Raw genomic sequence first — 21,629 nt, 5'->3', positions numbered from 1 at the left:
CCCGGAAGCTTGTCGTCTAGCGCTCTAGCTGAAATACAGCAAGATAATGTAAGATAGTAAATGTAAACCTGTATTTTAGCTAGAGTATCTCAAGCTAGTTGTCTTCTAAAATAATGACACTTGACAGGGGCAAAAAAAACCACAATCATGATACTAATAACAAAATGTCCGTCCGTCTCTCTGTCCATGTGCTATCGCATGCGCGTGGGGCGCCAATGCGCTTACGCAATGACGATGTGCCATGTGGTATCTCCGAGTATTTAACGGGTGTGTGTTCGGAGTACCGACAGGTGCAATGTGCGTATATCCAAAAACATTACAGTGCGAATGATCCGGGGGCACTCAACACAAATGACCATACGGGTATGTTCCCCTGCCCTGGACAAGACCCCCTTGGATTTCGCAGATCCGAAAGACCCCCTTTGACCAAAATAGAGCTCCGAAAGACCCTGGCCTTGTTGTCCTTGATTTTGATAATTTCAGAGATAAGACCCAAAAATTTCTCATATTACTGGTTTTTTCTGGCTATTTTCAACCAAAAAACCAAGAAAGACCCTTGATTTTGACTGTTCGCAGCTCCAAAAGACCCCATTTTACTTGTTCGCAGTCTGGTTTGCACGGGGGTTTGCAGCTAGACCCCCTTTTACCGGTCAGTTCCTAAAGACCCACCACCTCAAAATTCCGGGGGTAAATACCCATCAAAAATTATTGATGTGTGCCCCCCCCTAGTTTGCGTATGGCATCCTGACCGGACCGAAAATGCTAATATATTTTAATTTGATTATCATGTTATTTTCAGATGTTACAAATGGAGATGAAATCAGAATGCGGATGGTTGAAGAACCTGTAAATCTAGGGTAAGAATTTATGTGTATGGGGTACTGGGGTGTGTGTGTGTTACTGACAAATGACTGCACATGGCCACAGTTCATGAATAATGCTTCTACATGTAGATTGTAAGAAGCATTTAAATGACCAAAGTTAACTTACATTTAGGGTCAGTGAGTCTTCAAACCTTCACCACATCCACTTTAAGGCAAAAAAACAAAACAAACTCAAACATGTGTGGCTGCAGTGGATTGTAAGAACTATTGTGTGGTGACTGATATTAACAATCAGTGAGTTCACATATTAATATATTGTATATTTGTTTCTTTATGCAGACAAAACTGGAATGCAGAAGAACCAAAAGCATTAATACCTAAAGTTAAATCAGCAAATTTTTCAGGTGAGAAACTAGAGGCATTCATGTGTATATTGCCATGGTTCAAAAGCATGAACAATACCTAGTGCTTAAATCTGCTAGTTACATAGTAGTAGTTGGAACCTAGCTGATTAGGCTTATAGTCCATTTTGCTTTCTTGAGACAGGGACATCAGTACTTTGTCTTTAGTTACTACATGTATGTGCATATATACAGATGTACTGCCTTTGATCACACATGTTTAGAACAAGTCAACGGCAATGCTACTAAAAGTACTACACCCACTGGAGTAGGCACTGACATCACTGTCTCAAGGAAGCCAAAAGTATTATAGCATGATTGGAACATTAAATTAATGTTCTAGCAAAAGAAAATTTCCTTGGAAAACAGAAAAAAGAAATTTGTCCTTTTTTCAATTGTCTAATTTTACCAAACTACAATAAATTTGTACATTTGTCCAGGGTCCGCATTAAGCAATTTTATTTGTGTAGCAAAAATGCTCACCAAATTTGGGAGCTAATGCTTATGAATGGAACAAAATTGCTACACATTCCAAAATTGTGTAGCAAATGATGAAAATTGTGTAGCATTTTGCTACTGCTACGCACTTATTGCAGACACTGCATTTGTCTAGAAATCAACTAGGTGCTTACATTAACTTGTTCATTAGTTTGTCATTTGTAGCAAAAGATCATTTATTAATAATAATCATTTAATGTCTTTGTTTGTGTGTGTTTTATGGTGTACAGGGCCACCACATTTAAGAAGATTATATGGAAAATGTTTTGAGAAATCTGATTCTTCGTAAGTAACTTAGTATATAGATTATAATCAAATCCAAATGAAAAAAGTACTGATTCAAGTGATATACGTCGACCAAGGGTGGCTATCAATAGCTACAGTTATTGTACAGAAGAACAGATGATTACTGAATGCGTAACCCACGTTATAGAAGAAATAAAACAAACAGTTTTGATATAGTTTCAGGTTCAAATAAAGTTGTTAGAAATGCATGATGCATTGCATCTATTGCAAGGAGTTTCCAGTCAGGTATCAAATGTGTGCTTTAATTACCGCTTACACTTTTCAAAAGTGTTCTGGTTAATACTGGAATAGCGCAAGAAATAAAAATGCACTTTGTGCGCATGCATTTGCAGGGAGAACCTCCTTTTGGTTGCAAGATCTGTGCAAAGGGCGATTTGGGATATTTAGCCCAGGTATGTTCTGACAATGTTAAATTTTGTTTGTGCTTTCAGTCTGTTATATTAACTGATATAGATGGTGATTTGTGATCAAAAAATGTGTGGATGTATAACCATGATGACATGTTAACATTAAATAAAGAGATTTTGGAGAAACATCTGTAGGTTCAAATAAAAACGATAGATGGATAATCCTGATTTAGGCCTAACAACTTTCTGTAAATATAAATAAGATGAAAAGAAAACAAAAATAATTTGTGCTACAGCAAACGTGATTGAATTGTTGATATTTGTTTGTATCCTGCAGGTATAAATATGAATTCTGTCCCTTTAAAAATGTCACACAATATGAGCAGACGTTACGATGGAATCCATACAGTGGAATATTAGGGTAAGAAATCAATAATAATTGGTTTAAAGCTGAATTTATACCTGATTGCATTTGACCAAAAATAAATATAAAAACAGTTTTTGAGTTCATAGAGCAAACACCCATTGCTTTTTCAAAATCTTTGTTTCTTCTCCAGTTTGAAAATTTTCAACTCTCGAGTCATCATGTGACCTGCATTGACCAATGACTGCTTTCCATCTTAATCTATTGTTGTCTGATTTCACTCACTATAAGCCTTTTTTAAAATATGGCGGGCACAAAAGAAGAGGGCGTACTTTGAACTTTGAAGTGAGTAATCTTTTGTATTCTTCTCAGCCGAACAAAAGATTACTCACTTCAAAGTACGCCCTCTCCTTTTGTGCCCGCCATATTTCAAAAAGGCTTATTCTTAATTGTTGTCTGATTTCACTCATCATTCTTAAAAGAATAGTGAGTGAAATCAGATAACTATAGATTGAGATACTTAAAAGTATCAGTTCGTCAAACTGAAATGATTTTAAACACCTGAATGCTGTTCCTTTAATCATCACAGGTACAACTAACTAAAGTTGTTTTCTTTAAACTTCCGTGGTCCGGAAACGCGCTGGTGAATTGCGATCGCGTAGAAGTGACAAGGTCGCCTACTACGCGCCGCGCCCAAGACCAATGGGTCAGCCGGCTTGTTGTCAAGTGCATTGATCAACCAATCAGCGTGATTGTTTATTGCTTTTGTGTTTACGCTCGTGTACGCGATTCGCACAGGCACGACCACGGAAGTTTAAAGAAAACAACTTTACCATAAATCACTTTGTGATATATATTGATACAGGAAGTCCATCATATGTTGACAAGTCAAGTTAGCCCATTCCAATATCATGCACATGCAGTGCTGTTTCTGTTGCACTGGAAAGTACAAAATTAATAAAAGCAAGATCAAATATAAATTCAGCTTAATTTGTGAGGACAATCGGCAAGGGCATATAATGCATATTATTCTGTAAATCTCTTTTGTTGTCAATAAAGTTGATAATATGATTATTAACATCTCCCATAGCCTTACCCCTACAACATGATTTGGAATGTATTGGAAAAGATGATCATTAGCCTAATACGATCAGGTGCATAAGTCAACCTATCAGGGTCAAGCAAGCAAAATCCTTTATATTGAAGATTTGTCCTGTGCAAATAATATGACTATAATCTTAAATTGGCTTTATTTGTAGGCATTGTGTGTCCCTTTCTAGTTATACAGCTGTTATCTATGTTTTGTCATGTCACAGTTACATACGTGCATTGCATTATTACTCACATATGATGAGCTACACCCTTTTTCTCTAAGATATATCTATAGCTCTTGTTTTGTTTGATCTGTTACATTTAGTATTTGGGAAGAATGGGATATACGCAATAATACATTCTATGCCATGATGATGAAAGATGGAGACACCTGTGGTGAAAGAAGTAGACAAGTAGCAGTGAGTATTATTATGGACTCCACCATGTTTGTAGGTGTCGCTCATAGAGCACAAAATAGGTATTTCAAACTGATTCAAGCAAATTCAAACTGAGTTGATAAATATGCAGTACTAAGATGTCTTAAATATTTAAATATAAGAATGAGCATATGATTTTTTCAGTGCAGTCAAGAAAATCCAAATTATTTCAGTATTGAATATTTAGATTTTATACATGTATTTGAGTCAACTATTTCTGGCCTTTTTTGTGCACTGTTGTTTCAGATATCTTTAAAAGTGTATATAGCATATGTATACCGGTATCCACAATTAATTTTGTTCTAAGTAATGACATCCAATCAAGTGAGGACTTTTCTTTTTTTTTTTGGATGTGTTTAGTTGGGATATACTAACTGTTGAATATTGAGCATTTGTAATAGTGATATATGGACTTACGCTCTCTATTTTTAAAGATCCTCAACAATGGTAGCTCAATGCTTCCAATGAATTTGGGCAATGTTTATCTCTAAAATATAACATATCTACTTTCCTGTTTCAGGTTCATCTAGAATGTGGCAAGAAGAATGAAATTGGTGATGTTTCTGAGCCAGATAGGTGTCAATATAAAATGATTTTCAAAACTCCTTTAGTATGTCACCAGCACTCACTACTAGGTAAGACATATTTCTTTGCCATGGTAGGGATATGCATAATTCTTGTGAAGTTTAATTTAATCATGGATTTAAAAGTGAAAGAGCGTAAAACTCAAATGATCCTATTATTCTGTTCATTTTTATAGATCCAGGGTTGTATTAAAATAAACTCTCTTTACAAGTTAAGTTGGTTATTCTGAAAAGCTACCAACAGTGAGTGGTATAGCGTGAGTCATCCTATGGGGGGAGGGCATCGACCATGATTGGGGGCACTGGACTTGATGGGGGTCACAAGCTGTTTTTCGGCAATTTGCTATGGGATTTCATAAATTTTCAAATCGATTGGGGAGGTAGCCCCTATGATGCTACACCACTGGCTACCACACAAGTAAATATTACCAGTCCTTTATGGATTGGGCTGTTTGATTTAAAATCCACACCAACCCTCACCAAACAGCCCCACTTATTGTGTGTATTTCAATTGTTTTAAGACATTTCATACATGTTTCTTGCAGTATATCCCACCTTATCAGAAGAGCTTCAGAGACGATGGGATGATCTTGAGGCTGAGTTATTTTATGAAGAAATTACACAACAGGTGAGAGATGTTTAAATTCACGTCAGGAGAGCAGCAACAGCAGTATGGTTTTTTATCAGAATGTCTGTAATAAAGTATTAATAATGCCATTAAAAACACCCGATTCCATGCACCACTTCGTTTTGGCCAATTCAGATTGCCTGCTGACTCAGGTAGAGATTTTCATAGAGAACACAAATCTTTTGTGACCAAAAAATACACTCATTTTCATAATTTTGTCAGTTACATCTCTATTTTAGATACAAATACTATAATTTGCCATATGAGCTGCCAATGAGCCCAGTATATTTGCTCTGGTGGTATACTATTTTTTACCTTCGCTAGTGACATCGGGTTGCATATCGTTGGCAGGAGCTTTAAAATTGCGAGCGTTCGCATACATACGTTTAAAGACGCTGCAATAATAAATATAGTATAGCTATACTGTGTGTGGTCTTAAGTTGAGAGCTGTTGAGGGTGGCTCGGCATGCCATCAGTGCGAGGTATGTGATTGCATTACCAGCGTTGGCACAAATTCTACCTGTGTGTATACGCCCACTGGGATTAGGGTAGCACACACGATTCAAAACGGCCACTTGGAAATCCAACATGACTTTACTCTCAACTTGAGACGAGGTACATTATAGAGGGTTTAATCCAACGTAGGACATAGAGAGCAACTTCTTATTTATGGAATGTGAAACTTAAGTATTTATATGTAATCTCTTTTTAAAATACTTCATTTCCTTACAGGGTTATAATAAAAGATTGCACAAAATCTTTGAAGAAGCAGGTTATATGTTAGATCCAAAGACCAAACCAGAGCCAGCCCAAGAAGCTAATGATCAACATCATGATGAGAATTCAGAAGATTTCCAAACACTAGATTCATGTAAAGAGGTAAGATAAAGCTGTGCTCTTATTTCATCTGACAACTGTAATACTAATTTCAGTAGAGTTCTCCAGGATATAACAACCTGTTTGATGATCAAATTTCCTCATGTATCTAAACTTAACTCTGATAGTATATTGCCCTTACTAAGCTCATGTGTTCAATATGATGGTGTTTATGCATTGTTGCTTTGTTGTTCTTACCTTTACTAGTGATTATTATAGTAATGTAACGTTACATAGCTTCTCATGTTTGTAAATAGCTTGTTGTGTATACTTGGTAGTGTAATGCACATTATAATAACTCCATTTCGTTGCTCTGTATAAGGTTCATGCTTATGTTAATGGTTGTAATTTTACTCAATTGCTTTGGTCAAGCATTGTCATTTCTGATCTATTATAGGCTCACCTTAAAGCAAGAAGTTGAAAGATTGCAAGGTTTATGTTAATGGTTTGTAATTTTACTAAATTGTTCTTGATCATACTTGTGATCTATTATAGGCTTACCAGACCTTAAAGCAAGAAGTTGAAAGATTGCAAGGCCTTTTAGTTGCACAAAATCCACAAGGTAAGGTCATGTAACTTATGCTGAAAAAGGTAATGCTAAAAAGCACCACACAGTCCATGCTGCTTTGAGTGGTAATAGGTTTTAAAAAAATTAAAAGACAAAAGGAATCAAATAGATCCAAACGAGTGCAAAATATGTGAGCTGCAGTTTCTAAGGAAAATGTACAATTGTCTAGATTTTAACAAATGAATGAAATTCCAGACATTGCAGATTCAACTTCAAATAAAATTGACATACACTCACCTTGAGTGAATGGCATTTAGCCTTTGTCATCATTTGGTAAGGACCAGCGCTGACCCTAGATAGACTGTCAATACGGACAGCACTGTGTCAAATTTACACAGAATTTTTATTCAGTCATTAAAATTGGGAACTATTCTAGTCACCTATGAGGAATGATGCTGTCGCTCACTAAATTCTCTATGCATTTTATATTACTTTTAATTTATAATAAAATTTATGGTCATAAACAACTAGTCAAATAAATATTAACACAATTGCTCTAACAAAAATGCTCCAGAAATGTTTGTAATATATTCATGGGGAATGATTGTAAATACTCAACTAATAGGGTAGGTGGTGGTGATGGGGTAGTGGACAGTGAACACCTTCCGTAAGCAATAATTTGGGGCTGTTGTTCATATATATTTGGTAGATGTATAAAAGTAAGTTTTTTTCCAAAACTGGCACACAGTCATTTTGTGCCTAAAATTATGTGAATGATATTGATATGATATGATATGATATATGATATGATAAAAAATGTTCTCATTTCGGAAAAGGGTGGTATTATTTGATGAAAATTTGTGCAAAGGGTGTGTTTGACAAAATTGATAAAAATGTGGTTTCCCACTGGTTTTGAGATGTGAGATGAGGCAGAATTCAACCCCTTAACTTGATAACCTTGTTTATATGTGACAGTGTAACAACTTTGTTTTTAACACTGTATTCTATCTTTTTTCCTGTCCATTCCATTAATTCTTGTATCCTCTCAGATCTTGTGTAGTCTCTATACACAGTCTTTGAAGCGGAACTCTTTGCTGGTATGATAACTTAGGGGATTATTGATTAACTGAAAAAACATGTGACAAATACTAGCATGCCAATTTGGAACAAATAACAGAGCATGCTAAAGTAATTTTTCGCAAATGGTTTTAATGCATTTTCTCAATTGTCACTTTTATTTTGGTGATTTTCAGAAGTGATATAATTTAAATTAATGGTACAAATACAAGACTAGTGCTATTAAAATGGTTATATTCAGTAACTACTGGAACTTAAACATCCTTCAAAATATACTCCTAAGAGCGTCTAAACTGAGAAACATATGCTAGGGCTTAAAAGGAAATAACCTGAAGTTGTTGCTTCCCTAAAACGTAGAATGCTATAGATTTGGCCTGCATGCCACATATAACAAACTTTTGAGAAGCAGACCTATTTTAGTTGCTTATCTGCAGGGAGTAGTGTTTTATATAAGGGCAGTTTGAAGATATCTTTGCTAAGTTCAAATCTTATTCTAACCAAGCCACTGTTCATATTCTACTCATGATCATGTACATGTATGTTTCCCTTACAAACTAACCCATCACTAACAAGAAGAAGTGCATATAGCAATAATGAATGCAAGCAGATAATTGATGACATAAAATTGCCCATGAATGTTGAGATTGTTTCTGTCTGTGCATCATAACCCCTCACTCATATGCAGCAATTATTAACCATGCAATCCCATGTGTACATGATGATATTTCGACAGGTTGTTGTTTCTACACATTTCATTCCAACATGTGTATACAAATTCACAACAGTATTCTTAAGGGATCTAGAATGGCGTTTATGGCGTTTCGACAGTATTTTTTTGTGGGACATGAGAGCACCTCAGGCGTGTCGAATTGCATTCTGAATCTGAAGCATGTCTTTCTGATATCAAATAATTTTCATTTTTGAAATTCACGATATAATACAAATTTTATGACAAATTATTAAAATTTGATATTTTTCAAATTTTGATATATAACAGTCCTCGAAATAAATTTTATAAATCTAATGATATATTCTTAAAGTGTATGTAGCTGGGAGGAAAAGCCGACGATCAATTGAAAATTTTGACCTTTTATATTGAAGATATGGATTATTTTCCCAAAAGACCTATTTTTTTTGGGTGTTTTGGGGAAAAAAATCCATATCTTCAATACGAAAGGTCAAGATTTTCAATTGATCGTCGGCTTTTCATGCCACCTACATACACTTTAAGTATAAATCATCAGATTTATGTTTACTTCAAGTACTGTTAAATATCAAAAATATCAATTTTTAATGATTTGCCATAAAATGTGTATTACATTGCGAATTTCAAAAAATCAAAATTATTTGATATCATCAGGACATTCTTCGTATTCAGAATGCAATTCGATATGTCTGATGTGCTCTAATGTCCCACAATAAATACTGTCCAAACGTTCATACCCCTTCCCTTAACTTATTTAGTATTAAAGGGTCATTTAAAAAAAACCACCCAAAAACAACTTTTTTCCTGCAAAGGTTGGATGGCTATGGTCACCAGTGTAACACAACTAAGCAGTCAGGAATGGGGTGGGGGGAGTTCATTTTTAACTCAAAATTGTCATTAAATAAGGCATTACAGACTGTTGGAGAAAGAAGTTTGAAAAATGTGTGGGAGCAAATTCCTGTCAAAAAATCATTATTTGCCAAAGTTATGCATGATAAGCAAATTGTGTAATATTATAATGAATTGTTAGAGTAATGCAATGCTTATGTGGATTGGCAAAGTAGTGGGTTAATGAAGTATCCTCCTCACATGTAATGAGTTATGTAATAAGAGTTTTTGTACTATGTATCGTTATATTTGTCAGATGGCTGAATCCGGATTCATTTTTTTGTGTTAACTTCATGTTCAACATGAATTATTTTGAATTAGAGAAGGGATCAGTGCTTAAGCTCTAGTCTAAAGGGCAACACGTCATTTTTTAACAGTGGTCAGTGTGGTAAGTAGGCGAAAAAGGGCAGCATGCAGGGATAGCTAACAGTGTAGCGTAGCACAGTCAAAAATTAATATGCTGCTGTCTTTGCTGCTGGTCCCCTCTTTGCTAATTCAAATTATGGTAATTCATGCGTAACATGAATTTAACAAAAAGACAAATCCTGACTCATCCATCTGCCAAACTGATAACAATATTATGAATAACTCCAAAATACCTGCACCCTGAACCTAAATATAACCCTAAACCTAAATATAACCCTAAACATACCCTTATCATAACACTTAATCCATTTCCAGCCATAACCCTAACACAGGGTATGAATAGTACTTTGGAGTTATATAATGCAGAATTTCAAACCATATTCTGCCATTCATTGATGTATTATATTAAAACATACCTGCCAACATTGAAAACGTAGAAAACAGAGTACATGGCGAACGTAGGGCGCGAAGCGGCCGTAGTATCGCCTCTGACGGCGGGGGGTCCAGGGGCCCGCCCAAGGACCCCTGGTGGGGTCCATTCCAGGGCAAAGCCCCGGTGGGGGTTGAGGGGGCGAAGCCCCCCAAAGCTAGAGGGCTTCTACACTGTAAAAACCCTTATAACCCCCTTCACAGAAGACACATTTTATAGAAAACAACAATAAAGAACAAAGTGAAAATGAAGCCCTAGGCTTTATACACTTTGAGGAGGGATTTATACTCCATATGGTCATGTTTTTTATGTTGGGACCCCAAATATGGTGGTTTTGTGACATGCAAGAACAAATTTCGCACTTAAGATGTTGATATTTTTCTAGTCCTACATCACAGGGACCTGGTTTTGGTCTTATTTTTAAAGCAGTTTAGCAGGCTAAAAGAATCAGAGGAAAAAATTAAAACAATTCACTTTGACTAATTAGTAAAGCTCGTTAAGTGGAATTAGGCAGGGGTGGTTGTGGTGGCGGAGCAGGTGGTGGCGGAGCAGGAGAGACGAAAGCAGGATGATGTTTGGATGTTTGATTTTACAATGAACAGTATAGTCCTACATCACAGAGACCTGGTTTTGGTCTTATTTTTTCAGCAATTTAACAGGCTAAAAGAATCAGAGGAAAAAACTAAAACAATTCACTTTGACTAATTAGTAAAGCTTGTTAAGTGGAATTAGGCAGGGGTGGCGGAGCAGGAGGTGGCGGAGCAGGAGAGATGAGCAGGATGATGTTTGGATGTTTGATTTTACAATGAACAGTATATTGGTATGATTAGCCTAAAATGGCACACTAAACATTGTTCAATGAGTAAATAATATTTTGGAAGTATTTATAATATATATTAAATCAAATTAATTAATGGAATCATTAAATAAATAAATTAAACCACCGCAGCATACAGATACTACGAAATGTAAAAATGGTGTATTAGCAAAAGTAATAATACATTTAAAAAAGTTTATGTATCACTGGGGTAAAAGAATATAAACATGTAAATTACCTAATTAACTTGATTAGTGAATCAAAAATACAGGTACAATGTTTAGTGATCCATAAGTGGCTCACACAATTTAAGTTTGAAATTTTGCATTCTAACTATACGGTAATAATACAACACATGTTGTTTGGGCCACCCTCTAAGTGAGATTTCATGTTTTTATATGAAAAGTATACAGTTGCTGTGAATATGAATATGCATAAAGCTTCATCCAAATGATTTTCTGCCAATCTTTACTTTGCAATATTCAAAATCAAAGAATTGTTAATTTGACCATTATTTTTCATGTAAATTATTGACACATTTTTGACCACCCTGTATCTACATAATCAAAGTACTTGACCGTAAAAGTTCCATATGACTGGGTGGGCAATTGAGTTAGATGTATTAAACATGTGTCAAAACTTTACATTATTAATGTATGTTCAGGGGTGACCCCATAACTGAATTAATATTTTTGTCCTATTTTTTTTTGTTACACCCTGTATATTATATGAGTCACCCTGTATAATGACTCCCATTGTATAATTTTTGATATCGCTTGAGTATATGCTCTCAGAATATATATACTTTTATAGGGTTCTCATGTACACCTATTGAGTTATAGGACCAAACCTGTAAAAGCATGTGATTTGCTTGAAAAATGCACATGTCACGCAATTGGTACCCAGTATAAAAAACATGACCTTATCTAGCAACAATTTCAACTACAACCTTTGAAAAAAATGTGAAAAAACATTCTAGGACCTGTTTTTATGAGTTTGAAAAATATGCTTCCTTCACACAGAAAATGTGCTTTTAAAATGCAGTTTCCTATACTTTTGTACATAACGATCATTCGTTGAAGCAATTTTTTTTTTTATAACAAGGCCTACGTGACTGATAGGACATTGATATGATGCACAATACAAAGGTGAAAATTAAAAAAAAATCATTTTTTTCTTAATTTTTTTCAAAGTTTTTGGCAACTTTAGAGACCCTCTAGACCTATTCTGAAGGTTTGCATTTGAGGAGGGATTTATACTCCATATCTGGCAACAATTTCAACACATATTTGATGACTGCAACCTTTGAAAAAATGTGAAAAGACATTCTGGGACCTGTTTTTACAAGTTTGAAAAATATGCTTCCTTCACATAGAAAATGTGCTTTTAAAAATGCAGTTTCCTATACTTTTGTACATAATGATCATTCGTTGAAGCGATTTTTTGGCTTTATAACAAGGCCTACGTGACTGATACGACACTGATATGATGCACAATACAAAGTTAGAAATTCAGAAAAAAAACATTTAAAAAAAACATGTCAAATTTTTTGTTGACTTTGGAGAACCACTAGACGTACAAACCGTTCAAACCCAAGGGAACATCCATTATATATGAGCCTTATATGGAAGTCACCACTTGACTTCGATTATTCCTTGGTATCAAAAGCCACAAGTACTTGAGTACCATCACCCACGGTCAGCTGACATTATTTTAGCAGATTTAAAAATAAATAAAAATACATTTATTATAAATGAAAATGAATCGTGATATGATTTTTAAAAAAAAAAAAATACAGGAATTATTAGTATTAGAGATTAATCATGTAAAATAATAAACAAATAAAGTCGTCATTTTAATAAATCATGACAAACTTATAAAATTAAAATTATGCTACTATGCTAGCCTACAGTACCATCTAAATAAATTTAAATTAATTCATGAATGATAAATGAATGAAAGTTACCTGAAGAAATTAACGAAAATAATAATATAAATAATATATACTTAGCTGTACAAATAAACGAAAAGGCCTAGATAAAAAGAAAAAGATAAAGATAAAGAAAAAATCTGAAATGAATTCAGTGAAGGCCTACTTTTTAATTGTATTTTTACAAATATAAAACAAGATAATGATATTAAATAATAAATAGTAATAATAATATTAAGTCTAGTAATAATACAAAGTAGGTAATGGTGCCTCCAACGGACAAGGTACAAAACACACCAAGGATCAAAGGATGATACAAGAGGATACCTAGAATTTATAAAAACAGAAAGATTCGAGCCAGGTATACCAACTTGGTGTGGGAAAAAGACAAAGACAAGATGAAAAAACTACGGTTCAGTAGTAAACCAGAATTGTCATAGAGGTAAGACTGCATTATTTTGCTCTGAGCTTTGTTTGCTACTGAGTTCTATTTGAACTTGCCTTCAGTTTTTGACTTGAATTTTCTTTTTACAGACAAATTGTTTTTAAAACAAACGAAAACAGTTACAGTATGTAGTTTTCGTTGTTTGCAATTTTTATATTTTGTTTCAAGTCAAAAAGAAGAGCAAGTTTATCTAGAACTCAGTAAACGCAAAGGTTGATTTTTTGTTAACACGTCTACCATCCCTGTGGTTTTGGATTTTTCTAATGCATTCGTAGTAGTGCATGTACACCATTCTGGTTTACATACTGCATTAGTTTTTATCTTGTCTTTGTCTTTGTTCCCACACCAAGTTGGTATACCTGGCTCGAATCTTTCTAGTAATAATAATAAATAATAATAATAATAAAATAATGATTAATATTTATAATAATAATTTAATAATAATTATAATAGTAATAAATAAAAATAACAATAATAGATAATATAAATTAATAATAAATAATAATAAATAGTGCAGTAATATGTTTAAAAATAATATTGATTACAAAAAAACAAAAACAAAAACATTCATCCCATTCATTTATATCGTGTTATTTTTCATAATATTATCAAACTTATTTCTCCACTGAAAATTATAAAATAACTGTTATAACTAAACATATAACTAAATATTAATTGAGTGACAGCCAATCGATCAAAACCCATCATAAACATCTAGGCATCCATGCCAAGACGGCGTTTAGAGGATTAGGTAAATAATAACAAAGAACTAGTATTATAATAATAAAGGACGTTCCCTTGGGTTTGAACGGTTTGTCTAGACGTATTCTGAAGTGCTAGGATCATTCACAGTTAATTTGAAAAAAATTGGGAAAAAATAACAAATAAATTACAGTTTGTTATCTTTAATATGGAAACCACTAACTAATGTTTACCTCTTCATCTATCACATTATTATACATGCATTGGTTTTCCATGCATTTATAATATGTGCTAGATGAAGAGGTAAACATTAGTTAGTGGTTTGCATATTAAGGATAACAAACTGTAATTTTGTTGTAATTTTTTTCCAATTGTTTTCAAATTAACTGTGAATGATCCTAGCACTTCAGAATAGGTCCAGTGGTTCTCTAAAGTCGCCGAAAACTTTGGAAAAGAAATTTAAAAAAAATTATTTAAAAAAAAAAAAAAAAATTTTTAAATTTTTTCCAGAAAATCGAGTACTCCGATTTTCGGGGTTTAAAACTCGAAATCGGAGTAACTCCGCATGAAAATCGGAGTAGTTGGCAGGTATGTTAAAATACAATAGTTACCATGTTCACTGCAGGTTTAGAATTTTGGCACAAATCTGTGAATCAGTAGTAGATGATGAATTCCCATAAAAAGCTTTGATCCAGATTAATCCAGAATTTAAAGCAGTCATATGTGGTCAATTTTGTAAGTCTTTGATTTCTGCAAAAGTTGTTACTAAGAATCATGATTGTTCCTCACAGTGTACGCCAAAATTCTAATTGTATACTAATATATTTTACCATTAAAATGTAAACCATGTGTCATTTTGGACAGCGTACTCGGTTTCATTCATCAATTACTATTTTCATTCATAAAATCGTAATGAACATGTTTTGTTTTCAAGCATTGTGTGCATGCTATTAGTATTCACAAAGGGTAAATACAAGAACCAATTCCAAAATTCCCATAGCCAGAGGAGGGGGTATGATGCCCCCAAATCCTACACGGTCAAACACCCACAATTTCCACCAGAATCCAACCAATTTTGGGTGACGTCACCAAAAAAAACAACTTTTTTTAAATTCCACCCTTCCTCAAGATAATTCCTGGTTACAAGCCTGATTTCCATGTAAATTTGACCTTGAATCTGTTCCTTCTTTACAACAAACATTTGTATGAAGAGTAGCTCTTCATACTCTGACACTTGTTGGGATAAATGCAGAATTTTAGATAGATATCACACATGGAATCTATTTTTCTCTTACTGCTTGTTTGTTTATAACCAGTCGGTCTGGTCTGACACTCTTGGGTCCTGATGGGACCAGGTGCAAGCAGATTGCTCAAGCCAGGCTTGCAAACTTCCTGCTTTCCATTGCAGTTTTGCTCTCTCTATTCATATCTCCTGATCACTCAGCAAACAAAATGCTTCAGCAAAAACAATGATGCATTTGTGGCCACCACTGCTGCATTTTTGGCAGCAGCAGAGTGATAGAATGTAACAAGCATCTTCGTTTTCCCACAGGCATATAAGTATCGGTGTTGTTGACACCAATAGATAAACTAATGAATCAATTTCACAAGGAGTTAATGTGTGATTTGTTTATTCATTTTGTTTGATTTGTTTCTTTTTTAAAAATTATAATTGTAAAGTATTTTTCAAAAAACCTTTTTTTAAACATTTTACTGAATAACCTCATTAAAAGAAATATTACAGGGAACAAGGAATGTTTCATTGTCATTATGGGAGAGTTGCGGGACTTGCCATGGGATGGGTAATTATAAATCGTTGAGGGGTCAGAACCAAAAGGCCCCAAGTACAAAAACGACATGTAATGATACAGGCGTTTTTGTACTTGGGGACTTCTGGCTCTCACACATTTCATGCATAGTACATGTATGTAGTGTTGCACTTAGGGCTTTACATTTTTGCTGATAACAGTTTCTGTGGCTATAACTTGTTTATGGTATACAATCATAAGGGGCATTGTGTTGCAAGGATTATTGTGGTATCAGACAGTCACAGCCCTATGTGCAAAAATGCCATTTTGAGATACAGGTATTTTTGTACTTGGGGCCTTCTGGCTCTCACACATTTCATGCACAGTGTTGCACATAGGGCTTTACATTTTCACTGTTTGTGGCTATAGCTTGATTATGGCTATGCAATTGTAAGGTGTCCAGTGTTGTGCCCGATTTTGCCAAAAAATGCATGTAGGGCCTTTTGGCTCTGACCCCTCAATGTTTTCTAGCATGGTACTTGTGAAATTGGACCCAGCCAGTTCAAAAAAGTTTTACATCTTAATAAATGAATTATTAATCAATTATTTTCTGTGATATTTTGTTTTGCAGATAACGGACTGTCAATAAATCAGGATCATTTATTCAAAGAGTATGATCCGTATGAATGATTCCCTGATCAATATTGCAGCATCACCTGGTATCTATTACACTGATAGGACTTTATAATGACACTTCATGGTGTAATGCTACATATCACAGAGGATTTGAATCGCTGCCATAATGCAACCAGAACTATTTGACATTAAAATATGAAGTTTTTACAAATGAATTCTCTTATGTGCAGTAATAGGCACAGCTCATTTGTTTTGTTACTGAACACATCAATGAAGTTATGCTCACTGATATCCACCAGTCATACAATACACAACATGCACATGGCATATAGCTGCTGTGCGTAAGTGTGTGTACACCATTCAGTATCAACCCATGATGTTGTGAGGTTTGTCTACTACCAGTTGAATTAAGTATAGAAGTGAGAACTTTATTACCCATGTGATGTACTGGATGACATCAGAAAGTCACTGGTTTCAATTAATTATTCTTTTCTACTGATAGCTATTCAGTATTGGAGTTTATCGCTTTAAGATGTGAAAGGGACATCCAGCACCACAGCTTTTCAATTTTCAACCAATATTAGTGGAGGGTATGCACCAAGAGGGTGAATAATAATAATATTGGCCATAGCACCGATATTCACCCAAAGGTGCCCATGGCGGCATGATGGTTTTTATGTAATCTTTTTATAATAATGGTTAAAATCACAAGCCTTTGTCCAACAGACAAACAATCACTTTTTCAGATTTCACACCACCAAATAGTATATATGGTTGTGCACCCTTGAATTTCACTTCACAGAAAAACCCATTGATTCTGAATTTAAGCATTAAAATGAGCAGAAATTTGCATAATTTTAGCCAAATTTGGATTGGTCATGATTAGTAATATTAATTCCTGCAAGTGTACCACAGATGGGAGAGATCGAATAACTTTTAATGATTTTAAGCAGCCTTTTCTTTACAGAAACACCGGCATGGTTTTGCCTAAAAAATAGGAAATTCCCAGACATCGTAGACTTTGAGGGCCAGTCGTAAAAAAATAATGATGGTCAACCTATATTTTTTCCCAGCCAGAGGGATCAGGCAAGGGCTGATTTCAACCATCATAGCTGTCGCTTAAAACTGAGTCGCTCCTGTGAAGAAAAAATGATGTTTTCTTAAGGCAAATTTAGCACATATCTCTATGGGACTCTGATTTGGTGGTGTGAGATCTGAAATTTCACACCACCAAATAGTATATATGGTTGTGCACCCTTGAATTTCACTTCTCAGAAAAACCCATTGATTCTGAATTTAAGCATTAAAATGAGCAGAAATTTGCATAATTTTAGCCAAATTTGGATTGGTCATGATTAGTAATATTAATTCCTGCAAGTGTACCACAGATGGGAGAGATCGAATAACTTTTAATGATTTTAAGCAGCCTTTTCTTTACAGAAACACCGGCATGGTTTTGCCTGAAAAATAGGAAATTCCCAGACATCGTAGACTTTGAGGGCCAGTCGTAAAAAATAATGACGGTCAACCTATATTTTTTCCCAGCCAGAGGGATCAGGCAAGGGCTGATTTCAACCATCATAGCTGTCGCTTAAAACTGAGTCGCTCCTGTGAAGAAAAAATGACGTTTTCTTTATCTCCATATCTCTATGGGACTCTGATTTGGTGGTGTGAGATCATAAATGTTTTAAGTTTCCTTCCAAATTGAGTGATTTCTGAAAAACAAGTGTCTTTTGCTGACTTTGGTATCAAGCTTTCACTAGCCTGCAGGCATTTGGTCTGAGGGCATGCCTTATTTCCAATGCCGAGTGCACCAATAAAAGTCGTGCCACAATATTTTGGGCATACTTTCCTCCATTTAACCTCTCTATGTACAGCTCTTGTCAACTTTTTGAAATTAATTTTAATAACATGCTCATAAAAAAGTGAAATCGGTTGAAATGCTCATATGTACTATCATCCCCGGGATATCATCTATTTATTTTGTAAATGTACTGTAGGCAAGTCACAGAGTTGTAGGCCCTATGTGTTTTATTTTCATTCTTGTATGTTTGGTTAAGGGGGTACTACACCCCTCGATAAATTTGTGTCTATTTTTGCATTTTTCTCAAAAACTAATAACACACTTAAAAATTATGTATATTATAGGGGCAAGGAATCCAATTACTACACTGGAATTTCAGTGACCCAAGACAAGTGGTTTGTTATTTATGATAAGAAATAAGGTACCGCTAGGATGTACCTCTTTTCTTATCATAAATAACGAACCGCTCGTCTCTAGTCACTGAAATTCCAGTTCAGTAATTGGATTCCTTGCCCCAATAATATACATAACTTTTGTTACCAGTGTGTTATTATTTTTGAGAAAAATGCAAAAATAGTCACAAATTTACCACAGGGTGTAGTACCCCTTAAGTTTTAAGGACCGTTCATTATTTCCACGGAGGGGGGGCCGGGAGAATACATGGTGGTGTCAGAAGGTTTTTGTCAGGCAAAACGGGGGGTCAGATGGCTTTTTAGTTATTGAAAGGGGGGGTCAGATGGTTTTGCATCTCAAAAATCCTGGAGCTTCGCCCCCTGGACCCCCATCTAGAACATTGCCCTGGACCCTGACCATTAGATTTGCGCTTTGCATGTCGGCCGACACTTTGGTCCTAGTCCGGATTTAAGTCAGGCCTCACCTGTTTTTCACCTGCCACAGTGTGAATTGACATATATTTGCACCAAAAGTAATTTATTATAACATTTTGAAAAAATGGGTCATTGGGTAAAACATTTACAATGAAAAGAGACAACTACACTACCCCAAACCGCTCCACTATCAAACCCCACCCCACACAGGTGTCATTTCCATACCCCAGTTAAAAGACTTACCATGACAGTAAACTTGGGGCAATGTATTCAAATACATTATAGAAAAATAACATCGTCGTCGTCGTCGTCGTCATTATCATCATCATAATAATAATAATACTAATAGAAATTCACCCTTTTAGAAATTATATTATGGTTGTGTGATGGACAAATGTTCGGACAAATGTGCAGTGACTGCCACTGAGTAGTGAACACACACAAACCACAGCCACCCTAGCCCTATGGATGGGGTGTACATGTCTGTGTGCATGTTTTCTCTCTTTCAAGAGTTTAATGAATTAGAGAGTTCCATGAAAGAAATTTTAGATATCTTTATATAGTCAAAATATTAATTAAAATATGTATAATTATCAATTATTTCATTAACGATAACAGTAATGATTCTGGGAATTGACAGATAAATCTAAATAATTTTGTGGATTATGTTGGATATTATGACAACAAATTTTGAATCAAATTTGAGATCTATTTTGACATTTTTAGATAATCATTTCACATTTTACATGGATCTAATTGGACTTTCTGTGTCCAAGTTTGAGCCGAACCGAGTCTGTTTGTGTCCGAGTCCGGCAAAAAGTGGACTTGAGTCCGATCGATACATCACCATAGGCGTAGATCCCCCCAATATTTTGCCAGGGGGATGCTCCATACAACCCCCCCCCCAATGTTGACCCCTGAATATAGGTTTCTGACCACATATTTGCCCATTTTAACCCCAAAAGTGCAAATTTCTGCGCCAAAAGGTGCTGGATTCACTATACTTCAAGAATTTTTTCCAACCCCATCCCCCCTCCAATGTCAAAAAGAAATCTACGCCACTATACATCACTGATTTATGATAAGATGTCACAAACTAGTTTTTATTCCTTTTTATATATATACTGATGAAGAAGATTTTGCAACTCATTCATTTTACACCAAAGGGGGCTATGTACTGCACCCAGTATCAACATGTATGAGAAGTTGATGCATATTTACAATTTAAGAGATTGAAAATTAATAAATCAGCTGGATTTTTTTTATATTCTGTATGATTGAATTAAATTACAACTTAAAAAATAAAATAAATTCGTTTTACAGCCATTTTAGCCTAATTACCTAAAACTAATGAATTATAATAATTTTGACCCCAAGTTTCCAAACCTGCCACTTGAAAGATTGTTCTTGGTGCAAAAAACTGTACTGGATAATATCACTGTGGTTTGTTCAGGGACCTGTGGTATTGAAGTACATGTACTAGCTGGAGCACAGGGTGGCAGTTTGAACCAAAAACTGTGTACATGCATGTGAAATAAACAATATTTTAGAAAAATAAATAAAACAAGTTAAAATACCCTGTGGGGTTCTACCAAGTTCCAAGTTGAAGGTACATGAGGATGTGCCACGATTTTGGGGTCCTTTTCAGCGATTTTGGTATATTGATGGGTGGCTATTCAGTAAAGACCAATATTTGGTTTTTGACCAATATTTGACCAATACTGCAATTAGGGTATAAAATTTAGGTGCTTTTTATGAAAAATTGGTACCGGGTGGCAAACACACTAAAGGCATTATTTTTCAGCCTGATGTGGCAGTCATGTGATGCGTTGAGGCAGCTGATCCAATACTTTCTATTTTGGTTGGTGGGGGGTCATATGATTTTCATGTAGCTCGGAGGGGGGGGGTCATATGGTTTTTATTATCGGAGAAGGGGGTCATATAGTTTTCGGCAGTGACTTTCTCTCTGCTCCCGGCCCCCCCTCCGGTAGAAATAATGAACGGTCCCTAAGAAAGCAATATTTATTACATATAGGAATGGAATATTTCAGTTAAAATCCATACACCCTGTATGGAAGACACACAGGGAGTGTGAATTTCAAATTGAGTTACTGAATGGGGGACTCAATTTGAAATCCACACCCCTGTTTGGATATTAAGGTGTGTATGGATTTCAACTGGAATAGTTCAATGGGTTCCAAGTAACATGGATTTAGACTCATAATTTAGATAAAATCCTTGGAAGGGTACCCAGTATCAAAAATAAATTTGGCATAAAAAAGAATATCATAGGATATGAAGAGGTTTTATACATATTTTCTAATGTTACTATTTAAGATTGTGGAAAATTAAATATAACATAAAAAGAACTTGCTTGTATGAATCTTT

General features: G+C 34.9%; 1 protein-coding gene across 3 annotated transcripts in view; it reads left to right on the top strand.

The window, feature by feature from the left end:
• LOC140157336 (N-acetylglucosamine-1-phosphotransferase subunit gamma-like) overlaps positions 1-16,899 on the top strand; it is a 77,609-nt gene extending 60,710 nt beyond the window's left edge. For 2 of the 3 annotated variants that reach the window (XM_072180511.1, XM_072180493.1), the window contains exons 2-11: positions 800-857; positions 1,164-1,228; positions 1,954-2,008; positions 2,714-2,797; positions 4,158-4,251; positions 4,790-4,904; positions 5,399-5,481; positions 6,214-6,360; positions 6,853-6,919; positions 16,606-16,899. In XM_072180511.1, the coding sequence (XP_072036612.1) occupies positions 826-857; positions 1,164-1,228; positions 1,954-2,008; positions 2,714-2,797; positions 4,158-4,251; positions 4,790-4,904; positions 5,399-5,481; positions 6,214-6,360; positions 6,853-6,919; positions 16,606-16,664 (801 nt within the window). In that variant the 5' untranslated portion in view covers positions 800-825 and the 3' untranslated portion in view covers positions 16,665-16,899. Of the gene's footprint in view, positions 1-799; positions 858-1,163; positions 1,229-1,953; positions 2,009-2,713; positions 2,798-4,157; positions 4,252-4,789; positions 4,905-5,398; positions 5,482-6,213; positions 6,361-6,852; positions 6,920-7,914; positions 7,963-16,605 lie in introns of all 3 variants that reach the window. The other variant, XM_072180502.1, reaches the window with a different exon arrangement.
• The last annotated feature ends 4,730 nt before the right edge of the window (positions 16,900-21,629 follow it).

The sequence above is a fragment of the Amphiura filiformis genome, chromosome 1 (assembly GCF_039555335.1).
Source record: "Amphiura filiformis chromosome 1, Afil_fr2py, whole genome shotgun sequence".
NCBI classification, from domain to species: domain Eukaryota; kingdom Metazoa; phylum Echinodermata; class Ophiuroidea; order Amphilepidida; family Amphiuridae; genus Amphiura; species Amphiura filiformis.
The sequence above is the reverse complement of the archived record's forward strand: the minus strand, read 5'-3'. Positions and strand labels throughout refer to the sequence as shown.